Source organism: Lipotes vexillifer, unplaced genomic scaffold (assembly GCF_000442215.2).
Source record: "Lipotes vexillifer unplaced genomic scaffold, Lipotes_vexillifer_v1.1 scaffold935, whole genome shotgun sequence".
Taxonomy (NCBI): domain Eukaryota; kingdom Metazoa; phylum Chordata; class Mammalia; order Artiodactyla; family Lipotidae; genus Lipotes; species Lipotes vexillifer.
Genome location: NW_006777895.1, coordinates 500,687 through 526,581, shown reverse-complemented (window position 1 = coordinate 526,581; position 25,895 = coordinate 500,687). Strand labels below are relative to the sequence as shown.

At 46.5% G+C, this 25,895-nt stretch overlaps 2 protein-coding genes across 6 annotated transcripts in view; one reads left to right on the top strand and one right to left on the bottom strand.

Annotated features, from left to right (window-relative positions):
* Positions 1 to 4,796, top strand: part of TFB1M (transcription factor B1, mitochondrial) — a 59,550-nt gene extending 54,754 nt beyond the window's left edge. The window contains exons 6-7 of one of the 2 annotated variants that reach the window (XM_007451337.1): positions 151 to 278; positions 3,155 to 4,796. In XM_007451337.1, coding sequence (XP_007451399.1) covers positions 151 to 278; positions 3,155 to 3,365 — 339 coding nt within the window. In that variant the 3' untranslated portion in view covers positions 3,366 to 4,796. The remainder of the gene's footprint in view (positions 1 to 150; positions 279 to 3,154) is intronic. The other variant, XM_007451338.1, reaches the window with a different exon arrangement.
* Positions 3,743 to 25,895, bottom strand: part of TIAM2 (TIAM Rac1 associated GEF 2) — a 363,703-nt gene continuing 341,550 nt past the window's right edge. For 2 of the 4 annotated variants that reach the window (XM_007451339.1, XM_007451342.1), the window contains 12 exons: positions 20,779 to 20,958; positions 17,785 to 17,853; positions 17,136 to 17,261; positions 16,149 to 16,257; positions 12,090 to 12,269; positions 10,290 to 10,408; positions 8,893 to 9,001; positions 8,218 to 8,276; positions 7,539 to 7,644; positions 6,519 to 6,606; positions 5,982 to 6,136; positions 3,969 to 4,634 (listed from right to left, as the gene is read on the bottom strand). In XM_007451339.1, coding sequence (XP_007451401.1) covers positions 4,039 to 4,634; positions 5,982 to 6,136; positions 6,519 to 6,606; positions 7,539 to 7,644; positions 8,218 to 8,276; positions 8,893 to 9,001; positions 10,290 to 10,408; positions 12,090 to 12,269; positions 16,149 to 16,257; positions 17,136 to 17,261; positions 17,785 to 17,853; positions 20,779 to 20,958 — 1,896 coding nt within the window. In that variant the 3' untranslated portion in view covers positions 3,969 to 4,038. Of the gene's footprint in view, positions 4,635 to 5,981; positions 6,137 to 6,518; positions 6,607 to 7,538; positions 7,645 to 8,217; positions 8,277 to 8,892; positions 9,002 to 10,289; positions 10,409 to 12,089; positions 12,270 to 16,148; positions 16,258 to 17,135; positions 17,262 to 17,784; positions 17,854 to 20,778; positions 20,959 to 25,895 lie in introns of all 4 variants that reach the window. The other 2 variants (XM_007451340.1, XM_007451341.1) reach the window with 2 other exon arrangements.

Sequence of the window (25,895 nt, the reverse complement as noted above, 5' to 3'; positions counted from 1 at the left end):
TACATGCCTGGAGAAAATGAAACTGAAGTCCACGTAGAGGGTTGTTCGTGAAAACCATGCTCTTGATGACCTGTCCTCCTGTGTTCTACAAAGATAAATCGTTTAATATATTATACCTGGCAGTAAAATGTTTGTTTTCTGACCATGAAGGTGGACTCGGGGGTGGTGCATTTCACCCCGCTGACCCGGCCGAGGATAGAGCAGCCGTTCAGGCTGGTGGAGAGAGTCGTTCAGAATGCCTTTCAGTTCCGAAGGAAATACTGCTATCGAGGGCTTGGGTAAGAACGCTTTCTCTTCCTTTTCAGTAGCAGTCTTTACACACTCCTCAGTCACCTTCAAAGATTAAGAACTTTGTTTTTGTGATTGTTCAACCTGCCTGTAAATGTTACTCTTAGTTCAGACCCTGTGATGAACAAACCTTGATGGCCACTGAGGAGGAAGCAAAATGTTGATTTAACCTGAGATGCCACCGAGAGGTTCTGTTTGGTTTGATCGTTACAGACTAAAACTGACATCACACAGTTTATAGTGAGCCTGTACTGGGGAGGTCATGACCCCTCACTCAGGACTCACACCATCTGAACTGCTTCCAGTCTCGACACGTCTGGCACTAAACGTGTGCTGTTTTCCCCAACACCGACGAACGCCCTAACGCTCCAGACAGCACCTTAATTCTAGTCCGGTCACTCACTACCTGGCGTTAGCGCAGCCCCTCAGCTCATGGGCCCAGTGCCGCAAGGCTGTCCCCACTTCAGTCGCCAGCCGCGGGTTCCAGGTTGCCACTTGCGTTTATAGCCATTAATTGGCAAATATCCACCATCCCATTCACCTTCAGGTTGAGTAAGGTCACAGAACTCACTGTCATGTATCAATTTTAAAGGCTGTGACTCAGGAACTACCAAATGGGAGAGAGGCACAGGGCATCATATGGGGAGCAGGGTGCACAGAGCTTCCATGCCCTCTCAAGGTTTCTCAGCCTCCCAGCACCTCAGTGTGTTCACCAACCCCAAAGCCCTCTGAACCCCATCATTTGGGGGTTTTATGGAAGCTCCATTACCTAAGCAGGATTGATTAAATCATTGGCCTTTGGCGATGGAGCTCAGTTTTCCAGGAGTGGAGCTGAGAGAGGTCCATCCTTCAGTCACGTGGTTGGTTCCTCTTGCCACTGTTCCCCGTCCTGAAGCTTTCCAGGGGCCACCAGGAGTCGCCGCATTAGCACAGAGCCCAGGTGTGGTTGAAAGGGGCTTGTTATGAGTAACAAAAGATGCTCCTGTCACCCCTGTCACTCAGGAAATTCCAAAGATTTTAGAAGCTCTGTCTCAAGAACCTGGGACAAAGACCAAATATATATTTCCTACCATCACACGAGACAGTGGGTTTTAAATGCTTTCTTTCCATCCAGTTGTTATATCTCTTGAAGCTTTTAAAGACGTACTTAGAAGAAGGAAGCAAATATAACTTCTGAGTAGCCAAGACAGTGTCTCGAAGTATCCACGTGAGCAGGTTTCCATTCAGCGGCGGCTCCTGTGTTCTGCTCTGGGCGCCGCTCTGGCCAGGCCCTGAGGTACGTCCAGAAGCCCAGACAGAGAAGGCGGCCTGAGTCTGCGGCCTGATGGCCCTGAAGTCACCGCGGCAACGTGTTACGTCCGGTGACAGCCTAGAAAGTGGGTAATTAGGTCTAATATAGTCAACTTTAGCTGTTTAAGGGGGTTCAGCTTTAGTGGCCCGTACTTATTTTCTAAGAATAGCTCCATTTTCAGTTCTCTCATTCGTGAAGGGTCCCTATAGCACATGAAACTACTTTAGGCACAGCTAGACAGCTGCATCCTCAAGCCACTGGAATCCACAAAGCACGCTCTTGAGGATGTGAGAGGGCTGAGGGAACTGCACCCTGCCGTTTGTTGCCTCTAGTCCGTCCAGTGTTCATACGTCAGCAGCGTTCCTGCTTCTCTAGTTGGGGACAGGGATGCCACCGGCGATTAGGATGAAGGCCCCCCGCTGCAGCACCCCACCCGGCCCCCGCCAGGATGCACGACTTGGCAAGTAAAACACAAGCTGGATTCCACACAGGGTGTGACCCGTACAGGTGTACATGATAGCCCTGATTCGTGGAGGGAAAAATTACAGAAAGTACATCCTACTTGTAGAAATCCTGGGATTGGCCTGAGCCCGGAGTCGGTCCTAGTGTTTCCAAGACAACCCCCCAGCTAAGTGATGGGCCCCGTTTACTTCACATGCACAGTCCCCTATGCACATACGGACCAAATCTTGTGACCCACTTTGACCTTTTGGTGTCCTTCAGTCATACCACACCACAAATCAGTCCCAGATCATAGTTAGAAACTATGATCAGACCCCTGCTTGCCATGAAAGTGAACTCAGCGATCTCAGTCAGCTCACCCTGAGAATGTAGGGACACGCAGCTCCTGGGTGCGGGGACCATCGGCCTGTAAGAAAAAGTCAGTCTTCTCTCGCCATGATGTCTTCCGAGCCCTGAGACTTGAGAGAAGAAAATAAAATCCAGGTGTAGCTTTGCAATATTTCAGTCAGTTAGTCACTTGTACTATTCATTTTAAAGCAATGATCTGATTTAGACGAAATTTAAAATGTATACTTTGAATCAATTTTAAAGATGCTTCAAACATCTTAAAGAGGAAAATAACTTTCTAGTTTCACATGAACTGTTTTCTGACTTTGCAAAGAAAAGGTCATTCTTTTGGGATGAAGAGGTCCAAAGGCTGGTCCAAAGGTTCAAGTTACAGAGAATCAAAAGTGCACCAGAAATAATATGCAATTTTTATATTAAAATGTGAGGCACAGCAAACTTATGTTTCTTTAAGAATGCAACTGAGCATATGATAAAATTTACCTTCAAGATACATGTATTGATTGAGCTTTAGAAACTCTTTTCTCGTGTGGACACACCGTGCAGGCCCGATTAGCTGTGCCTTCAGTGGTGGTTCGTACCTGTTGCCTGGTGGCGTAAGCAGAGCCCTCCACTGGCTCGGGGTCCCGCAGGGCTCTAGTGGGTGGAAGAAGAGCCTCTGCAAAGTTGTCAGTTGTCAGAACCACGCCGGTTTCAAATGAGGGTAGAAGGAAGCATGATGATGGGCAGAATTTAAGTAGAATTCTGACATTTTTCTCTTCCTTTCAGAATGTTATTCCCTGAAGCTCAGCGATTAGAAAGCACTGGGAAACTGTTACAGTTGGCAGATGTGGACCCTACTCTTCGACCCACCCAGCTCTCTGTCTTACATTTTAAGAGCCTCTGTGACGCATACCGAAAAATGTGTGATGAAGACCCACACCTCTTTGCTTACAATTTCAGAGAAGAACTCAAGCAAAAATCAGAAAAAAGGGGATGACAAGGAGCGTTACAGACTGTAGCTGCTACTGCAGGGGCTGGCAGCCGACTGGATGTTGGTTTTCACAGTGTTGAACTTCTCCTATGTGTGCTCCCCAGGTGTGACTTATTCCCCTTTTACAGCTTGGTAAAGAGAATAAATATAAATATCGTCAAATAAGGTACAAGTACAAGCTTTCTTTTAATATATATACTGCATAGATATGACATGTTTAGTATAAACAGCATCTATTACAACCTTACAAAAATGAAATATCTGCACATTGTACCCCTAACCCACATTAGAATAATTTAAATATGCTTTAAATAAAGCAGAACCTAATAGCTCAAAGAAAATGCCCAGAGGATTGGAAAAAAATGATCTTTCAAAAGCTATTAATCACAACTTCCCCACCCTTTTCCACATAAATTAATTAGAACGCAGTTTCATTTTAAGGTTTCTAAGTCATTTTGATACCTGCTCAAAAGGGATACAAACTAACTTACAAATTCTGACCAGTTTAATCTAGTTTTCTGATCCACAATAAATTAAAATAACTTAAATCTTTACAACTATTTGTGGGAAAATGTATACTGCACAAAACCCAATAATGAATAGTTTTTCTGCAATTTCCATTTTACCCCCAGTTTAAAAGTGAAACCAGCAACTTAACCCATATCTGGATTGACCTGTATTATGCCTTTCCATGGCTCTCTGTTTCATAAAAACACTCCTCGTTGACAACCGACGTTAAGCTCTGGACGCTGAATTCTCGCTCTAGAACGGAGCTGAGATCAAGGTTGGCACTTTCTGATTGACTGTCCAGGGACTGGTGACGCATCTGCGCCTTCAGCAGCGTTCCCCTGTCCCTCTTGGTGCTGTTGGCTTTCCGTTTGATGGCGCAGAAGTGCCCCCGGACCAGCTTGGGCTGCCCGTCCTTGCCGGGCGGCTGTTGAGCCGGCCGAGCGTCCGGGTCCTCCGAGATCCTCAGTCTCTGGAACTGGATCTCGATGTCTGTGGTAGGGCTGCCCTGCTTCCCAGCCTGGTGGTCGTCCTCATCGTCGTCGCTCAGAATGTCGCTCTCTTTGATGAGACTGTCGGAGAAGTCGGCCAGGCCCTCGTGGGGGTGTTTCTGGGTGTCCCGTCTGCTCCCGGCCGGGGGGCAGCCGCTGCTCTGGGTGCCACTGCTTAGGCTGCCCTCATCCGAGTCCAGCGAGCTGCCCTTGCCCGGCTCCCCGGGCCACTCGCTGCTGGAGGAATTCTTAAGGACTTTTAAGGACCTGGATGAAGCTGCAGTGAGAAAAGCACATTTTCCCTTACGACAGAGGAACCGATTCCACAATGTGTTAATTTTTGCCTTGTGGGTTATCAGATTTAACATCTTAATTAATTAAAATTTTATCACCTCACTTCAATCCTGGGACTATCCTGGGACTTGGGCAAAAAAAAAAATGTAGATACTGCAAATATGGACATTTTTTATTTATGTTTATTTGAAATTTTAAGTTGGAATTTGGCATTTTTTAGAGGACCAATTACCAGAGCTTAATTACTGAGAACAATAAGCTATAAACTATCATAAGGGCTAGGCTTCTTATTACCAATGAATAAATTTAAAAGTTAGTTTTACAGCTAATTAATGAATAAATTAGCTCTTGCTAATGAATAAATTTAAAAGTTAGTTGCTAATAAAATCTAGGTTCCTTTCTTTCACTAAAGTACTTTGTAGTTTGAGAACTAAGATTACACCATATTTCTCTGCCCACCTTCTCACCTGTTCATTTCCCTTGCTGCTCAATTAAAAGTACAAAAATGCTTTTTCTCTCTCATGAGAACTGTCTCTGCTGGAATTTCTAGCCAACTTTGAGATTTAATATGGATATTCAATCGTGTGTGTGTGCGTATAATTCCTTTCTCTTGGGTAGAAGGGAAAGGGGGAGCTCAGTTGTGTTTCTGCAGACAACAGTGTATTCTTGATGGTTGTAGCTTATTTTGCCAGTAGAGGAGAAAATAGAAAATATATGGTAAATCTGAGGAGGTCAAACTGTGACCAAAAAGAAGAGAAACATTTTGTAAGACTAAAAACTAGATCAGTGATATTCACAAAATAGTTAACATAGAAAGAAGGTTCTAAAAACGTAAGCTGAAATTTTAAAAACGGGCAGAAAGGTGAACAGCATGATTTGGAATGTTTACCTGTGGGCTTATTAAGAATGAGTATTAGCGAGCGTTAGGAGTGTTGACCTTCTAGAGGCCTTGCACTGTTCTGAGCACCGGGAATGCGGCAATGAGCAGAACAAAGTCCCTTGACTCCTGTACATCTCAGTGGAAGAAAGACAGAAGACGGTAAGTGCAGACTGTGTCAGCAGGTGAAAGACGAAGGATTTGGATTTGGGGGTGCTTATGTTTTATAAAAGGAGGTCTGGGACCGAGCATATTTAGGCTTCTTAAAAGGAAATAAAATTGCCGCTACGTTCTCACGTCACCCTGTGTATCGGGTGTCTGGTTTAGAGCCTACAAAGCTACCGCTGATAATTTACAAAGCGATGACTTGCTGCTCTATTCTGAAAGCGTACATCCTTGCAGAGGAGCTCGTCATGTTTTCCTGAATAAACCCAAGGCTAGCAGAATTCTCACCTAATTTGGCTGAGACAGGAATGCGGTTCTTGAGGGGTACCAGGCGATCTTTACATGTTTTCTCCAGAGGTAATTCACACTTTATGTGACGCCTGAAGTTTTCCCTCAGAATAGATCGAATCACCTTGACAATGTTGGTTTTGCTTTCGTTGTCACTGGCGGGGAGAGAGAAGACATGTTGTAGTGTCTGCTGTCTCGTCCTGCTTCCGTTCCACGCCTCCTGGCCCTCCCGTGGCACGTGACTGCTCTCAGCACAGACTGACAGCGAGTCACCCAGCCTCTGTGTGCCTCGGTCTCTCGTCATTTACAAAAGGAGCGAGAATTGATCGTTTTTGAACTTCCTTCAAGCACTAAGATTTGGATGTATATTTAATCAACGTATATTATTCTCCTAGAGCCGCAGTTGCCAGTTTGGAGAGGGTGGGTGTGATCCTGAAGTCATCAAAATTTAGGAGGGCACTAAAAATAAACCCACTTTTAAGAGAACATAATTCTGTCTTATGCCCATTGGCTTTAATTTCTGGAAGTCAGTAATACCTGCAGCACAACTGAAAGATGGTTTCTGGCCGTCCTTCTATTTCTGACTTTGTGTGGATCAGCTCCCATAAGGAATTATTTTCTGTCCCTGTGTAAAAAGAAACAAGGGGCCGCAAATTTGCCAAAGATGCTGTGGTAAAGGACACTTGTGAAGCTTAAAAACCACAATTTTAGTAACTTTTTAAAGAGTTAAATATTCCCCATCCTGACTCTCATCATTTTCTGGTGTGGCTCCTCCTATGTATGACTTTCACAAATAGTTACAAGAAGTTAAATACGTTTTAGTTACTTTGTACACTTCCTGCTGAGGTTTCCCATCCATCTTGGTGCTTTCGCCCTACCCTGGATTCCATCTCTCTGGGGAAGAGGTTAAACGGATCCCATTTTTCAACCCCGTTCCTTAGAAGGAACAGTAGGATGTGCTCAGGCTCTTGAGGCGTAAAGGACGCCAGCCCCAAACTCAGCCATGGTCCAGGAAACGTGAGCACTTCCAGCGAAAACTGAACAGGGACCCAGACGCCACTGCGGGCCTCAGCCTGTTGGTCCTTTGCTTAACCAGAGGTACTGTCACCAGGACAGGGTTACTCTGAAAGGATCTCTGAACATTTTCCACAGTGGAAATTTTTTTTTTATATCACCTGTAATAAAGCTTAATCTTAAGAAATTTCCTGGTGTATCAAAATTTGTAAAAATTTAAATTTGTGGACCTTTGTTTCTTTAACAAATTTTAGAGATAGATACTATCCAAGTTATTAAAATAATTAGAAATATTAGGATATTAGAAAAATGTTGAAAACCATCAACAGTGACAATAAGGAGGCAATAGAGAGAGGTATTTGGCAAAGAGAAGCCACATCCACTGGTGTTTACTGTCTCCAGTCTCTCTCGTCCTCATTTTCCTTGCCTATAAAATAAAATACCAAAAACTATTCCCAGGTTCTTTGCTACTTTTTCATTCCACAGTTTAAAAATTCCCTTAAAATGTTTTTTTCTGGCACTTGTACAACACAAAACAATTACCTGCTGTATTCCCCAGTCTGACTTGAAGCGCGGATATGGGGATCAACCAGCGAAACTTAAACGGATCCAGGTCAGCAGAGTTGTGTGCCGGCCGGGAGTTCGACGGCTGCAACGTGAGGGCCCACCAAGAACAGTGTTAAAGCAACCTCGCTCCCGCGGGCACGTGCGCGCACAACACAAGCTGTGAGCTCACCCTGGTGCAGACCTGCCGCCGTGTGGGGCTCAGGGTGCAAAAGGGAATCAGGTCGGGTGTGCTCCCAGCTCTCAGGGAGCCCCGAGATTGGGGACAGGGCAGAGCCATGTTTTGGGAAGCAGAAAGTTCTAGATCTTTAAGCAAAAATGACAAGCAATCTTTCCATGACCCCATGTTACCTCTAAAAAAAAAAACCAAAATTACACAGACTCAGGTGTATGGAGAAAACGTGGACCATTTTTAGGGATAGAAAAGCTGGTTTTCTCTGTAGGGCCCAGCATGGGTATTTGTCTGCATCTTCTTTTAAAACAGACGTCTTTGGTGGGGATGATAAGAAACACCTTAAGTATCTGATTTAGTTAGTTACCTCCGGAATAAGTCGCATCACTCAGTCAGGGCTTAATCCTTAGCAGGCTTCCCAGTTCAACAATAGGAAGATAACAGGCATGAAAAGATAGCTTTAATTAAAATTAATTCAGGTCTTACCAATTTCTTTTTCAGTTTGCAGTTTTCTTTATAAACCAATATGACGGCTCTCTTAAAAACTAAAGAAAGGAAAAGAGAAAGAAAAGACTTTCATTATTTAATACAAACTCTCCCAAGGTTGAACTGTAGCTGAATATTTTAATAGAACAAAGCTCTACAAGATCCCACGATGCTGACATGAGTGAATAAGTGGTACTTCCTTCTGTTCATATTTGAATTATGCAGAGGTACCTGCTAATTTAAGAGCCCTTATCTGACTGAAGGAGATCCTGGCATTTTGTTTTCTGAATTCCTGTTTTGTTTTATTGAAAGCTGAGGACATGTGTGTTCGCCTCAGTGAGCATACACGGTCTATACCCACTCTCCCAGCTGTCCGGGAGAATTAAGACATTCTGAAGTGCAGCAAACTACTAAGATAGCAGGTTTCAAAATAGCCTCGGGGAGATCTGTTCCCGTAACACGTGGTGAGATCCACTAAGCCAAGCAGCAGAAGGGAGGAGGTCATGAGTATGTAGGGCAAGAGTTCTGAAGAGCTGGAAGTTGTCCATGTTAAGTCAAAGCCATTAGAGCAATGATTCTAAGTCCTTCTGGAAATCAGGAGTTAGCTGGGTTTAGCAGGTTCTTCACTCTTGACAGCCTCTTTTAAGTTTACATTCTTTTGAATGGAGTACTGACCGAATACTGTGAGCTCGAGGTCCTTTCTGGCTTTTCCTAGAGACAGAAACGGATTCAACCAGGACACTGCAGAGTGCATCAGAAGTTCCCCCATTGAAAGTTCTGTGACCTAAATGGCAAAAACAGGAGATCAAGAAGACGTGGAAACCCTGGGGGGAGGCTGTCTCATATGAGAGAGGGATCACACACATATATGGTCATTGCTAAAACACAAGTACGTTCACTTTGACTTTTATGGTTCCTGTAAACATGGGGCCTTAAATAGTGGCAGTTTTGAAAATATGAGCTAAGCATCAAACTGTTTGAAAAATAACATAAACGTGAAGGCATTTTGCTCCAATGCACACATTGATTGTGGCTGAGACATGCCTCCTGCCCTGTGGGATGGCATTCCTTCCACCCCCGTGTCAAGGTTCATCCCAAGTGCCTTTGTTAACGTTTCATCCAAGACCTAGTACACTCACCACCTCTAATCCCAAAAGCACACTAGGCCTGCTAATAAAAGAGGTACCAACGTTGAAACTGATTGTAATTAAAAAAAAAAAAAAACTCCAGCTGTTTTCTGTTCTTGCCTTTTTCTACTTAAATTATATTACTTCTTATATGTAGGCTTTTTAAAACTCAAAATTCTAAATTTAGTAATCCAGCCAGAGAAGAAAAATAGAGAAATTGTGACGTTCCACTTAAACTACTTTTATAAGTAAGGAGGTAGCACCGATATTTGCGGTTAGAAAAGAAAAAAAAAGGAAAAGCTCTTTTTTTTTTTTTTTTTTTTTTTTTTTTTTTTTTTTTTTTTTTTGCGGTACACGGACCTCTCACCGTTGTGGCCTCTCCTGCCGCGGAGCACAGGCTCCAGACGTGCAGGCTCAGCGGCCACGGCTCACGGGCCCAGCCGCTCCGCGGCACGTGGGATCTTCCCGGACCCGGGCACGAACCCATGTCCCTTGCATCGGCAGGTGGACTCTCACCCACTGCGCCACCGGGGAAGCCCAGGAAAAAGTTCTTAATTCTCTCCACATGCTGACTGCTACTGCCTTTATCCATCCTACCCCCACCAGCCCCAGCTCTCCATTTATGTTCTAGCCTCTGGGATCTGTCTTAACCTCACACCCCACGGGAAAGGAGGAAGAGGTACAGATACGAGCTCAGTGATATTTCTTCTTTTTTTAATACGATATTAACAGGACATAAGGTTATATTTTTAAACCAATGTAATCAATTTTATGTTACATTTATACCTAAGTTGCGAGGCTTGTTATAAGCATTAAGATCAAAAAGAAAATTTTAAGCATTTTCTCCCGCAGGAAATCACTAACAGCATGACCTGGTCTGGAGGTGACCTCCAGACCCAGTGGTCACAGGCATTCAGCCTCTCGGAATCCGGAAGTCCTACTGACCTCCTTCTCTGTTCCGCTCTGCTCTGCTACCAGCTGGTCAAACACCGTCCCGTAATCCTCATATATCTTCTGCATCTCGTTGATGTGGCTTGCTACTTTTTCCATTGCCTTTAGTGCTTCTGCAAAATATGCAATCATATTTGTTTTATAATTTTGGTTTGTTTGAAATCCTACTCAACAGCAATAATGAAAAAGTTCAAGATTCAAGCCAGAATTCGAGACCAGTTCTTACTAAGAGCAACTTCATTCAAGTATGATGCAAGTAGCCCCCGGTAATCTAGTTACGATAATGAAGAACAGTAGAGTTACCTTCCACCTCAAATTCTCTTTGAAATGAGGCAGAGTACAAGTAAAAAGTACCACTAATAATAACAGCTGTTTATTGAGCACTTTCTATTTGGCATGTTCTATTAGGCGATTTATGTGAAGCATCTCATTTAATCCCCACAATAAGTCGATGACTGTAGGACCTGTTATCAATCCCATTTTACAGATGAGAAAACTCAGGTGCAGAGGGTTTCAGTTTTTTGCCAGACTTCCAAAGACAGACATAAGGAGTAGAGCCAGAATTAAAATCCGAGGCTGACTGGCCACAGGATACCTGCTTTTAAACTTTGCCTCTCCTCCTGGACCACTTACTGGAATAGTGATCAATGACAATTTTTCTTAACAAGAACTTGCAAGAGCCTCTGTAAATGCCCAGTTGCCAGGGCAACTGTTTGCATTTACGCGTGGGCATGTGAGAGACAAAATGGTTTCATCCAAGGCAAAAAGAAAATTTCAAGTCACCTCCAAATTCACTATTTTTCATACTTTGTTCTTCTGATTCGGTATTTTAATTCAGTCTGGAGGGACGCTGGGAAGGCAGTGTTTTAACAGACCCCTTTTAAAGATCATCTTAATGCAAAGTGAACTATTCACACAGTATTTGAGTGCTAATCATAATTTGTATCATTTATGTATAAGCTTTAACTTTCATACAAAAAAGTTATCCTCATTACTTATGATACAAAAGTATGCTTGTCACAGAAAAACAGGTAGTTTCATTTACACTCTTCTTGGTGTTTGCTATTCAGTAATATTTATTAATAAGTTTGTTTCCCTCTCCACGTGCTTTATTACAGGTACCGTAACTGGACCTCCTAGCTTTGACACGTGGAGAACACATCACTCTTTCTCTGCAATCCAAACAGCAGCTCTTTAACGGATACTCTATTTACTATCAAAGTGAGGGGCTTTGTGTATCTGACAAATTTGTATCTTAGGCCAATAATTTCTGAGATTACAAAAGAAGACACCTCCGCGTCAGCAGTAAAAAGCTTCACGGGTCCTCAGGTGTTGGTTTCAGAGTCAGGCTTTGCTCAGAGCCGTCCACAAGGTGGAGCCTCACACAACATATCTGATCAGCCGCACTTGGGCAGCAAACAACACAAAACTTCACAAAGTTGTAGGAAAACAGGCCGGGGTTTTGGTCCTGGCAGCACTGTTTGTTTGTTAACCACGTGACCTGAAGTAATTTATTTCAACTCACTGAGCTTAAATTATCTTCTCTGAAAAATGAAAATGGAAACATCCTTCCAGAGGCTATTCCAGTGAGACAATTTTTGCCAAAATATTTTGCCCACCTACAGGGATGGCCATACTACCTAGCTATTTACACATACTAAAATGGTACCTAAGGTTAACAATCACAGTACTGACAAATGTTCCAGAATGTGAAAGCAAGCAGGGGAAGAGGGGAGCTCGTGGGCCTGGGGGGCGGCAGCCGTCACATCGTGGCCTGGACCCCTCGCTTCTTACCTGTCAGGTGGTAATGCTCTTCGCTCTCGTGGTCTGTCAGGGACACGAGCTCCTTGAGCAGCAGTGGGTACTTGAGCACCCTCTGAACGGGCTTGATGAGGTAAGACTCCAGCGTGGAGGAGTGCTGCTTGGTGGGGTTCCGGGCGTCCAGAAAAGCCTTGAAGGCTTTATCAGTTTTAGCTACAAGCAGATGCATTAAAAGACCCTTAGAAGAGCACAGGAGGATGAATTAAATTCTACTTCATTTAGGTTTTAATGGAATTACAGATGATCCACTTCTGCAGTCCTCCTAATGACATCCTTCAAGAAAAACCCAGATGCACCCGTGGGTCAACTGCCCGGCTGTCAGGGTGGATTCAGCACCGCCGCTCTGTGATGAATCCCATGAGAGCTTAAGGGAGCTTACCAGGCTGCCAGAAGAGTCCCAGCCACACACCAAAGAGGAACATCGGGTCAAAATGCAGGAGTGTCTGACTTTAAAGGCACATTCACATGCATACCCATGAGAGAGATTGGTATAGGTGCCGAAAAAGTGAGTTTCAAACAATTCATAAAGCCACAAAACAGTGTATCCAAACCCTATGCCATACCCCCCAAAAGATTCATAGAGCAAAACAAACCAGTATTTTTTTTTCACGGACCTAGCACAAATTGCTTCTTATTCTATACACTTGAGCGCTATCTGTAAAGCAAGCTTTTTTTTCCTTTAAAAATAAGCTGATAAGCACTGCAGCCTCCATCTCTACAGTTCCAAGCAATCTAAACCTTCCACCAGATTCAGACCCCTCTGGGCAGTGAAAACCGCCTCTCTGTTCCGTGTCACGAAGGTACACACATGAACCCAAGTGCTTTCAGTTTTGAGGGTGCCAGTGGACACCCCAGCTGTTGCTTTGGATTCCACCTGCTGGCACTGGTTGACCAGCTGTTGGAATTCAGTCAATTTGGATGAAAACAAATCTTTATTTGGGGTTTTGCACAAAGGTAAAATATAACTTGTAGGAGATGCAGTACCATTTTGAATGTGGCTACTAGACAAAGTGGACGGTGAGATGATCCTTCGTCTTTGTGGCAAAGAAGGAACTGAGCAAACCACTGGTAAACCATTGCTTTTAATTTACTACACTGTCGATAAGAAGGTGTTCGTGGGAGGAAACTAGTTCCTTCTGGTTTAAAGAACTAGAGAAGACAGACTGGGCTCTGTCTTGTTGGCCTGAAGCACTCCAAGACTTCCCTTTTTTCAACTTGAGCCTGTTCTAGGATTTAAACCAAATGGCAGAACTGCATCAGTGGACCTGGCTAAACACTATCGGTGTCTGGATGAACCCTACACTCCCTCCACGACAGTACAGAGAGGCCATTCCCCAGTTCTGAAAAGGAAACACGGAAGAGCAAACTCCGGATTCGTTATGGCAATGCCGTCAAGGAGCATTTGATGACAGACAGAAAGGGCTTGGAATGTAGCTTGGCTCCTACTTCCCTGTTGACACAACTAAAAAAGTTCCAATGCAGAATCCCCTCCAACACTCGCCGTCGTCATGCAGGACAGCCCCGATTCACTGGGCAAATCGTAACGGGAGTGAACTACACGAGGCCAACCTTAACTGTGAAAAAGGCATTCAAGTCCTGGGGAAGTCACGTTTTATCCTGGGAATTTATAACAGTTTAAGCTTCAGTAGGTTCAGATCCTACTTCCAGGTACACCCGAGAAAACGCAGGTAGCCTGGCGAGCTTCCCTGGAGACGGTTCAGGTGACCTTAAATAGGATTACATATATTTTCATAGGACGCCTTCCACTGTAGGACCCATGCAGAACAGGAACAACCCCTGGGGACCTGTATTTGTTTGATGTTCTCCGTGCAGGTTGAATTACTGCTGCTCATGACCTTGAGCTTAAAGGCCTCCTCTCATCTCTGCCCCAGAAATGAGAATTCCAAAGAATGGGACAGAAAAATATCTTCTGAAAGAGACAAATCCGAGAATTCTAATCTCATACCCAAAGAGGTGTGTGATGACTGAAAGAAGCCTTTGGTAATAACAAAACCTCAGTTGAGCATTGCTAGTTTAGGGTGTGGTAAAAGAAATGTTCACATATTGAGGTCTGGGGAAGTCATTCTGGCCCATACAAGAGTTAACTTGAATTTAATGTAACTAAAACAGCCTGTTCGTGGCCTATCAAACATACACTGTACATCTGCTTTAATTATTAAAGAAAACGGTGCATTGACCAGAAGTAAAGAATGTCCATGTTAAAATTAAAGATGAAATGCCTCCCTTCCTGGGACGCCAATGCTGGTCCTCCTTCCATGATAAGACTTCCTTCCCAGGTGCCAAGGCCATACTGACTGGCTGTGTACGTGCTGATCTGGTTTTCCTGAAACCTGGAAGGAATGTATCCCTGACTTGTTTGACGTTCTTTGTTCTGACAAGACATGAAACTGCTGACAGCCCTGCTTCTCCAGAGCAGATCCTCAGAGGAATCAGAGAAGCTGTCTTCTGGGCAGTACTCCTCAGCCTGGCTCAAATAAAACTCTTTTCTATTCCTATTATAGACTATTTATTGATTATTTTTGTCAACAGGTTATTACAGGAATAGCTTAAACACTAGGTTGATGACAACAGTGATGGTGACTGTGGCACAAAAACTCCCTCCAACACTCCGACACCTGGAGAAGGTCACTGCTGCCATCAAATCTCTGACTGCGCTTCCCAGGATGGGCTGACTGGCCGGCCCGTCACTGAAAGCCCAGGCAGATCAATGTGTTGGCCACCTGCCCCTGAGCTGCAAGTCGGTGGCCACAGCTCAGGCATCTCGCCAGGTCCACAGAGTAACGTTTGCTGTTGACATGAAGGGGACGAGCAATGCAGGTGGGTCACCCAGGTCCACTTGGACTTCAGAAAAACAAAAATGTTCAATTAAAGTCAATAAAATAAAATGATAACAATGTGGAGAGACGAAAGGTACTTCAGTGACAGAATGTGGCCTGCGATAAGCGCCCATTTCACCAAAGAGGCTTTAATTTTAGTTAACACACTTCTTGTGAGTTTGGTGGTTGCTGTTTGGTGGTGGTTCTTTGCAGTGGATCCTCGGGCTTAAGAAGAAGGTTAACAGGAAGGAAAGAAGGGACTTCCCTGGTGGCGCAGTGGTTAAGAATCCGCCTCACAATACAGAGCACATGGGTTCGAGCCCTGGTCCGGGAAGATCCCACATGCTGCGGAACAACTAAGCCCGTGCGCCACAATGACTGAGTCTGCGCGTCTGGAGCCCGCAAGCCAAACCTACTGAAACCCGCGCACCTAGAGCCCGTGCTCCGCAACGAGAGAAGCCCCCGCTCGCCGCAACTAAACAGCCCGCGTGCAGCAATGAAGACCCAACACAGCCAAAAATAAAAATAAGTTAATTATTAATTTTAAACAGAGAGAAAATGGCATACATTGCTTTCTACACCCTCCAGCGGCTTATATGGTTGGTTAAAAGTTTTTAGAGCAAGGCCTTTGGTGAAAAAAGAATCCAGATGCGGGGCTTCCCTGGTGGCACAGTGGTTGAGAGTCCGCCTGCCGATGCAGGGGACACGGGTTCATGCCCCGGTCCGGGAAGATCGCACATGCCGCGGAGCGGCTGGGCCCGTGAGCCATGGCCGCTGAGCCTGCGCGTCTGGAGTCTGTGCTCCGCAACGGGAGAGGCCGCAACAGTGAGAGGCCCGCGTACCCCCAAAAAAAAAAAAAAAAGAATCTAGATGCAATTTAACAGCAAAGTGACACGTGGCAAAGCAACATCTCTGCTGTTCGGTACACACGTTCACCGTCACCAGTACACTGAAATAAACTGAAAACAGTGTTTGTCAATTTCAAGGCCAACAATGGAGCATAATCCATTAAAATTACACTTATCCCTACTTGACGAATGCAAATTTACTCTTTAAAAAAACATATATATATATTTGTTTATTTGGCTGCACTGCGTCTTTAGTTGCAGCATGCGGGAACTTCGTTGCTGCGTGTGGGATTTTATTAACAATTACAATTTCAAAAGTATAGCTATAAAAGGTATGAGCAACTTACCCCTCTCTAGAACCTTCTGTACTTTAATATGATTAGCACAGAATCCGCTATACAGTTTAAAGTGGTCCGCGTAATAAAGGAAAGAGCCTCCAAGGGAAAACAGTAGTTTCTAGAAGGAAAGAGGAAAAGTTACATCAGGCGTGGTTTAATCAGTGTCTGTCTGCTGGCTCTGGCATGGTGTCTGACCGCTTTGCTGTCTCCATGGCATTTGTCTTTCGGACACCAGAACACTAATGCCTCGGGGAAGGCACTGACTAAAAGCAGCCCTGGGCAGCCCCATTTGCCCAGTAGATGGAGAACAGCCCAGGCGTCCCTCTAGCAGAGCTTCAGTGTGATTGAAAAGTTTCTGGCAGCAGAGCCTATTGACACAGTGCGCAATCAAGGACAAGAAAGAAAGTTCTATAAAAAATACATCTGACACGGTGGGATATAAATAATCTGAGAGGCTAATTAATAAAGCTGGCTCTGCATTACTTGGGACGAATGATGCTTGCTATGTGCCTCCCTGGTCCCTTTCTACTGCCTTCCGCCTGCCCTTCCCTTGGTCCCTGGAGGGACCTCTTACCAGTCACCAATGGCCACACTGGAGACAGGGCTCCATAGAAGAGGAGGCTCTCTCAGAACCAGTGAAAACCTAGGCTTTCCTCCCAGTGTCACATGACCACAGAGATGCAGAATCGGATGCAGTAGGTGCTCTTGCCTCAGAAGCAATCGCCCTACAGATCCTTCTGTAGAGCTGAGTAAGGAGAGGGCATGACAACAGCAGGCAGACCCCATAGAAGCTGTGCTGCCCGGACGTCTGAGTCGCAGAGTATTTACTCTAGGGAGAAATGGAGCCTTCTTTTACCACCTGCCAGAGGAAAGCCATGCAATGAGAGCGCTAAACTTATCTTTTCAATAGTCAAGGGACAACACTTTCTCTTCAAAGGGAGAATTTTGCACTGTTCCCACCTATCTTTGCTTTAAATCTAGGTCTAAAATACTTACTCTGAACTGCGAAGGGGTTTCAAGTGTGTTAAAGTCAGATGATGCTGAAATCCCATCCTCCAGAGTCTCCAGAAATACCTTTTGAAATTCAAGCATCTCTGGCAAACTTCCAAAAAGTGACTCCATCTACGTAAGGATCAGAATTTGAAAAGAGGGCATTAGCGATGAAGCCCCAGATTCCACTCTAAGTCCCAGATGCACAAATGAATCACCAAGGAGACAGAAGTGAAGCCTTTAAAGAAGACGGCATATTCAGTAGGGGATACAGCTCATACACAGAGACTTTTTACTGCCCCGGTCCCTGTAATACTAAAATAATTGGAAGTGGGTGTCGAGTTTTCAGAATTCAAACTGGGGGGAAAATGGAAAGAACTAATTACTCTGATTTAACATTAAAAAGTCATGTGTTAAAAAGTAATTTGGGGGACACCTTCTACTACAAAAGGGGCACGGTCATTTATAACTCTTGCCACTGTGTTTCACGGGATGGAGGCCACATAAATGGCTTTGAAGGAGGCCATGCTTGGGTCTCTCTCTGAAGATCCCGAAGTCTCAAATGTTCTTTGCAGATCAGTAGATAAAATCTAGGTCTGCTAAGAGGCAAACTGAGACTAACCTATGGGCCAGCGGACGAAGGGAAGGTATTTACCTCATCTTGGGTAAGAAAGGTCTCACTTTGAAGTGGCTCCAAGTATAAGTCAAAGAGGCAGCTCAGATCCTGAAAGACAGAAGAGAGTCTTTAACCCTTAAGTCTCCAAAATACCCAAGCGTTTCCAGCAGCCCGGGCTGCAGCTCAGACTCGCATTAGGAACAATGAAGTTTATGTCTGGTTGAAACGCTTGGCCCTGAAAGTGGTGGCTCCTGCTCAGCTAATTCAGAGAGGTTAACAACACAATACGACCAGCATCTGGATCCCACATTTTTCTTTATAGCTCGATCACCTACTCTGTGTATTTGAATATCTTGGTGGCAGAACCAGGATCTTTCTTTCGGCTGCTGCAGCAGGAACACTTATTTCCCTTCAGAGAAATGAGTTCTGGCCAGATACCTCTGTCAGGTGTGGCCACATCCGCTGGCCGACCTGGCTTCCTTCTCTGCCTCAAAGAGCAAGGCGACAGCTCCAGCGTGGACAGCTGAGCTGACACGGACAGGACAAGATCCAGAGAGCTCTTCGGCTTTGGGGCTGACGCATGAGCAGAATTTCAAACTCCCATGCTCAAATGCCAGAAAAAATTTCTGAAGATGAGTAGTCGTAATGTTTACAGTCTAGGCCATCTCTGAATCTCCAGTAAACTGGGCTCCAACAGGACAGGATAGTGGGAGTTGACTGTATTTAAAAAACTCTTTCGATAAAGGTTTTTTTAAAATAATTTGAAGCCAAGATCAGGATATAATTTAGTGATAGAAAAGATTTCTTTTTCTTGTTTCATTTATTCCGAAGAATTCTGAGTCCCAAACTATGAGAAGTAGGTGACTACGTCTGCCCTCCTTTTACAATGGAGAAATCCAGCTCTGGAGAGCTTGGTAAAGCCAGAAGCCTCCACAGCCTTGTGGTGTAGGTCCTGAGAGCAAGTGGACAGGCCTGTGACACTGAGTGCTTCACAATCAAATCCGCCCTGGCCTTCCCGACCTCCCCAGACCCCACGGCGGCTGCTGCAGAGCAGGGAGAGGTGAGAAGTCACCGAATCTTGAGAGCTTGTTTGGAGGTTCTAGCAGGGGAGCGCAGCTACTTGTATACCCTTGACCGAAGAACGGTCCTCCTCTATCGGGGAAGGCCGTCCACTTCGACCGAGTGTGCAGCTTTGGGAGGGACGCACATGGAGCGGTGAGGGAGGAAGGGGACACCCGCCTAGCCAGCCAGATCAGCCGAATCAACCCTGGCGATCAATGGGGTGACAGATGTCGCAGCCAGATCGCCCTCACATCCGTCACCAAATCTTATCTCAGGGAACACATGAATGCTGAAAACGCCAAGTCACGTGCAGAGGCCCAGGTTACAAAACAAGTCCATGTTGAATGTCAGCAACAAAAAGAAATTAAAAAATAAAAAAGGGGTGTGTGTGTGTGTGTGTGTGTGAGAGAGAGAGAGAGAGAGAGAGAGAGAGAGAGAGAGAGAGAGAGAGAGAAAGAGAGAGAGAATCACCATAGGCACCAGGCACTGGTTATTTTGTCAGAGGCAGAGGTGGGCTGTGGTCACTCCCTGAGCTGGTCACTGCCACCCAGGAGCAGTGACACACCGAGGGAGGCCTTGCTGAGCCGCGGAGCCAGAGCCGCAACATGGGGGCCCCAAGGAGACAAAGGGCAGGGCTCTCGCAGAGAGAAGGGAGAGCCATCCTTTGTATGCACTTCACCCAGAGCATCCATCTCAGTCCTCGACCAGCGTCACGATGCAGTGACCCTCCCGTTCAAAGTGGTCTAACAGTAAAATAAAACGACAGCAGTGACAAAAATACAAAGGGACTTGGATTCCGCTCTCAACTATGCCCTCGACCCTGCAGGTGAGAACACCACGGCCATCATCAAGCTGCCACAGCGCACAGAGCTGCTGGGCAAGGTCACTGTCGGAAGCCCCTGGACGTTCACTTCATCTCCCCACATTCGATACAGGAAAAGACACAGTGGGAAATGAAATGGAACTGCCGTCTCTGCAGTTTTCCTTCCTCCCCTACGGGACCAAAGGAAGAGGCTATGGGTAATTCTCCTGGGCTGCCTGTGAATGAGGCTTTCAGCAAAGTTCAGTAAAATGACAGTGATGTTAATGAAAGGGGAAGCTCAGATAAGTCTTGTGGAGAAAGAAGGTGAGAGCCGTGTGTGTGTGTGTGTGTGTGTGTGCGCGCGCGCGCGTGTGTGCGTGCGCCAGGGCTTAATTCACGGACACAGTGTATTAGAGCTAGAACAAGAACACCCCGTCTCAGACCCCAGTTGAGGGGCTTGGAAGGAGCCGCCCAAGGCCACTGCAGCAGGTGAAGGCAAGGCCAGGCCTAGATTCTCAGTTCCCACACTGCTGCCAGCAACTGGCCGATGAGATGAGTTTAAAACCATTCCAAACCGTCAGCAAATACTTAAAGCAAAACGTCTCTGTCTTCCCAGGCACCTGCATTTTTTGTAAACTGTTTCTCAAACTACTAACTGAAGCCTCTGAGATGAATAAATGAACTCCCCGGGTAGTGAAAGGTTCGGCCGCCGCCCTGTGTGATGGCTGGGGACGCCTGCGAGATGCCCGGCACCTCCACCGCGGGGCTCTGTCCTGCGCGGTGACCGCCTGCACTCCGGAGCCCGTTCCAGCAGCTGCTTGCAGACAAGCTGTTCCCTGTTTCCTCAACACCTAAAGTGATCTCCATTCCCCCTTTCTCTAAACCCGTACAGGCTCCCTTCCCACAGATTGCAAATGACAAACCAGAACATCTGTTTCCATAGTGAAAGCTACCTCGGTAACAAAACGACCGGGGAATCTAATTTTTGCAAGCCCTCTCAGCCCTTCTGTCCTCTCGCCCTCCCCTTCAGCAACTCGCCACTTCAGGGAGCAGGCATCTCCCTCGTGAGTGGCAGAGTCCCCGGCAGATACCTGGAGACCCCTGCCAACATACATACAACTGGCTGTCACAGGAGGGGAGCAGGAAATTGTGACAGCATCTTCTGTTACCTTCACATAGGACTTCTCTGTGTCCATGAGCTCCTGGATGACTTTTCGGAGGCGATCTGCATCCGAGAGGTGGCGAGCCAGCGGCCTCGGAGGCGGGTCCTGACTCTCCCTTGGTCCTTCCATGCCGTTGGTCTGGGTGTCGTTATAACTCCTACAGAGCGCGGCGATCTGCTCAGCACTCTGGGAGGGAACAAGAGGCACAGGACGTTCTCCATCATTATCAACAGCCCACCAAAGACACAGGGGCTCTCTCTTCGCCCAGAGCCCTCTCAGGAGTCTCACGGGGCATTTATCTAGGGCATCCGGCTTCATTCATCTCAAACGACGCTGGCTACCATTCAAGGTTCTGGTCGTGAAGATATGAACTTACACTTGTTCAGTACTTACCCATGATGCTTTTTTGCTTTCACAGTAGCTGTTTGACAGATGCTTCTTTAGTGCTGAGACTAGAGAATAAGGCAGAGCTAACCCTCTGCAATACGGCTGAGGTTGCTCTAAAATCAAGGTCATGGCTCTGTGAAAGCACAATGAGAGACAGACTCATCTGGTCCACTCTGTCCCCTCAATGGCTGGCCTAACAGAGTTCAGTTCCCCACACTACACGGCCCTGAGAGACTCAGGAACGGGGCAGCAGGGCAGCAGTTTTAGGATGGCCTGACCACAAGGGCCTTAGATCTGCCCCCAAATCCAGCCCTGGAGCTCTGCAGCCTCAGACCAAGTAGCAGCATTAGGAGTGAGAGTTTGAGCCGCTGCATCAGCTAGGAATGGCAGTAGAGGGCAGGATGTGTAGGAAAGATAAGGTCCCCACGCTGAAGGGGTGCAGAGCCCGGGGAGCAGATGACACAGGAAGCCTGGAGAGGCTCCGTGGGAACCTTCGCGGATGAGGGAGACTTGAGCAGCTTCTTAGCAGGAAGCAGACGTGTCAGACCCAGGACTTGGGGGCACGGAGGGTTCTCATTCCAGATAGTGGGAACAGAATCACACAGGTTAAAGGGCAAGAAGAAGCGGGAACGTCTGCGGGGATGAACAGCCTTCTGTGCAAGTTCCTGCTCAGACTTAAGCACGGCATGAAAAGCCTTCTCCAGGAGAACCCATCTGTACACTCCTGCCTCAGGCTGACGCTTTAAGGTCTCAAATGTGCCTCCTCCTATATGCCTCTGCCTGCCTGGAACATTACCAGATTACACTCAAAGTATCTTTTTTATTTCTCTTTCTTTCCATTCCTCCCACACACAAGTTCCAGCCCATCTTACCACCCCCCAGCCCGTAAGCCAGTCAAGGACAGGGTCCTGCCTTTCTTTGTCATCGCCCCCAAGTGCTCAGTGCTGAGTCCACCTCTGTTGCACTGACGCTATTACTGAATAACAGAGCAGCTTAGTCCCGACACGAATGACCAATATCCATCCATCTTTGGCAACTTTCTGTCCCTCAACTAAAACTCTCCTTTCTTCAGCTAGATGTCTCCATGCCTGATCTCCATCACGCTGTCTCGGGTAAAAAGCTGCACCAGTCAGAAGCACCTCTTTCATTTTCTTTGCTTGGCTATTTCAGGACACTCACAACTCACACAGCACACTGGTCGACCTCAGTGGCCAACTTGTTACAAAAGCTGTCACCTGACACACTGAAGCGCCTCAAAGTAAAAGTAGGACACCTGCCCTCCCCTCTTCTCTCCTTCCCTGTTCTACGCCCCACCCGCCTTTCCTCAACATGGTGTCTTCGTATAATGGAAATAGACAACATTGACACTTGGCATTGAGGTTCTGGTTGGACTTTCAATTCAATCTGGTGGGAACCAATTGAGGACCTGCTCTGCCTCCAAAGAAAGAGAAACCAGCCCCTGCACAAGGAGATGAGACTTGCCAAGAAACACCAAAGCGCAGCCTACGTCACACTGGAAACCAGCACGAGCCTTTGTGGAACAAACGAGCAATGTGACACACGTTAGATGAATGGGAGCATCATGTTGGAACAGGCTGCCTGGAAGGCTTCAGTGAAGAGTGGATTGTAACTGGTCCTGGCAGGAGCGTGTACCAAGGGAGAACCACGGAATGAGCCAAAGGCAGGGAGGGATAAGCCCAGTGACATAAAGAGCCCAACTCAAGGCGGGGGGTGAGAGCGGGGCCCCCGCAGATGTCTACGATGAGAACTCCCAGACTGCTGGCCTGTTTCGCATAATTGCTTCTCCTGTATTTTGGCATTGATCTTGGTGCAAAAGTTAAATCAACCATGTAACAGATACTAAACCTCCAACTAGACACACAGACACGTCTGAAGTGATTTACTTCTAAAACAGTTAAAGCATGTGTAAGCACTAATGATCCTGCTTAAGTACACATATTATCCCCTTGTTTTTATCCTTAACTATAACACTAGCATATTGCTGGTAATGCCTATCAGAAGATGTTCATTCAGAGTAAACTTTCAAAGAACAAGAAAACAGACGTGGGGCTTCCCTGGTGGTGCAGTGGTTAAGAATCCGCCTGCCAATGCAGGGGACACGGGTTCGAGCCCTGGTCCGGGAAGATCCCACACGCCGCGGAGCAACTAAGCCCGTGCGCCACAACTACTGAGCCTGTGAGCTAGAGCCCGTGAGCCACAACTACCGAGCCTGCGCTCTACAGCCCGTGCTCCGCAACGAGGGAAGCCACTGCAGTGAGAAGCCCGCAATGAAGAGTAGCCCCCGCTTGCCGCAACTAGAGAAAGCCCGCGCGCAGCAACGAAGACCCAATGCAGCCAAAAATAAATATCAAATAAATTAATTTTAAAAAAGAAACAGACGTGGATCTTAAAGCACCAATTAGAATGCAACTTGACCTATCAAAATGTCTCATAACATGTTAGAAACAACCAAATCTCATGATTCATTACTGAAGAAACTCCAAACTGTTCGGTCTTACCCTAGAAGCCTGATGACACAGCAAAAGCCAAACAGAGCAGTGCAGCCAAAAGGCGGCTTTCCTTCTCTTCCAGGACATGAGCCTCACGGTGGAGCACAAGGGAACATCACCAAACCAGCCCCAATTCTGTCCTCCTCTTCCTGCTTCCCACGAAGCAGGTGACTTCAAGCCAGGTCACACGTTTGCTCTCTGGGAGGGGCTATTAAAAAAACACCCACAGCTGGACCAACTGAATCAGAAGCTTTGGGGCCCCAGGTATGCTGCTGTGTGACTCACATGAGAACTGCTGGTCTACCCGTCAGTAGAGCGAGCATTCTGCCTGCGGTTTCTGGGAGGATCATGTTGTCCCCAGGGTCTGCACCACAGGATGGCCACGTAAAAGGTGTGTGGACTGAGCTCACGAGATAAGAGGAAATAGGCAGAATCACACCTGTGCGCCTGGTGTTCTGGGTTTGGCTTCACTCACGGTCCGACAGCCCAAGATAATAATACTGAGACTCAAACTTACTCATTTGAAATCTCTATACTGGTATTTGCCCCACAAGCTCAGACAATGCAATTTTGCAATTCTGAAAAATAACAGTTTCCAGGGCTGTAGAATCCAAATTAATAGCTCACATATACTGTATAAAAGAAGATCTGGCAAAATGCACCATAAGTGAAATGGCAGCTGGTGAGACTGCAGCTTTGCCTTGCTGGGATGTCAAAAATCACACCTAACAATGCAGTGTTAAAATAACGCGATTTTAAAAATAAAGTATCTTGCCATTTTAGAAAATCAGAATCCATGTTGAGAACGCTTCTGGTAAGATTAAGTTGGAAAAGTAAATGTTAACTGAGAGCTTCACGGCAAATGTACTTTTGAAGGTAGGGCTCGTAATGAAGTGCTCAAGTGCTACAAAGTCACCTTAGCTGCTGTCTAGGGAAGGTTGTGAGGATTACCTGGGATCAAACAGGGCAGAGCCACTAAAAGGAAAAGAATAATTGTACCTATGTCTTCAGATCGTATCTGAAAGAGTCACTTGGTTGGTTATATTTCATTTCCTCCGTTCTTAGTGATGGTTATAAAATTGAACTGCTAAAGGTAGAATTCTGGGTGTATCTGATAAGCAATTTCTAGGAACAGCGACTATTTCGGTTGGACTATTTTCACATGTACGCGTGGTGATGGAGGTGAAAAGCACAGACAAGATCGAGAGGAACCGAGTTCCAGCCCTGGCCCTGCCCACAGTCCCCCACGCGTGCTGGGCAAGACTCATGCTGCACCTTCAATTTCCTTATTGATGAGACAGAGGAAGCATTACCTAGCCCATCAAGTAACCCCTCAAATTGCCATTTGGACCACGGAGAAAGGGGAACTTGGGTTTGTTGAGCACGTGCTGTATACGAGACAAACCCAGGGGGTGGTGTTCTCCTAGAACTATCAGGCATTCGGTCCTTACAATGCGACCGGCTGAGACTACAGGTGCCGAGTGAGAAGAAGGCAGCACCTGATGGCACAGGATCCTCCTACTCTCGAGCTGTCTGCACGGTGCCAACCACTCCCTGGGTATCTGGCAGAGCACGGACAAAACAGGCTTGCTTCTCCGGCTGCCTCTGCCCACAGTGCCGTCAGGGCTCTCCCGGCCCCAGGAGAATCCAGACACACCCCAGGCGTGCCCGGGATGCAGCCACCGGCCTCTGGAGGCCACCTCTGCTCAGGGAAGCAAAGGCAGCTCCCCACCTCTACACACGACTGTGACTCCTGAGGCTGATCCCCGCTCCCCTCCATCCCCAGGGATGTTGCTTGTAAAGCAAGAGACAGATGTTCACAAATCAGGGCTGGGCATGCATGCGGATTCAGTAGCCAGACAGTGTGTGCTTGTGCAGAACAAAAAAACACACTGGAACTTGAAACTCAGACTGGTATTTCCCAGTTCGTAGTGATCAATGCTGAGAACCTTGGGTTCATCGGGGGCCTTGCCTTTTATAAGAAAGCATCAAACAGATCTTTTCTTCATGAATTCATTTTTAAAATTTAATGAAAACAGGGCTTCCCTGGTGGTGCAGTGGTTGAGAGTCCACCTGCCAATGCAGGGGACGTGGGTTCATGCCCCGGTCCAGGAGGATCCCGCATGCCGTGGAGCAGCTGGGCCCGTGAGCCGTGGCCGCTGAGCCTGCGCGTCCGGAGCCTGTGCTCCGCAACGGCAGAGGCCACAGCAGTGAGAGGCCCGCGTA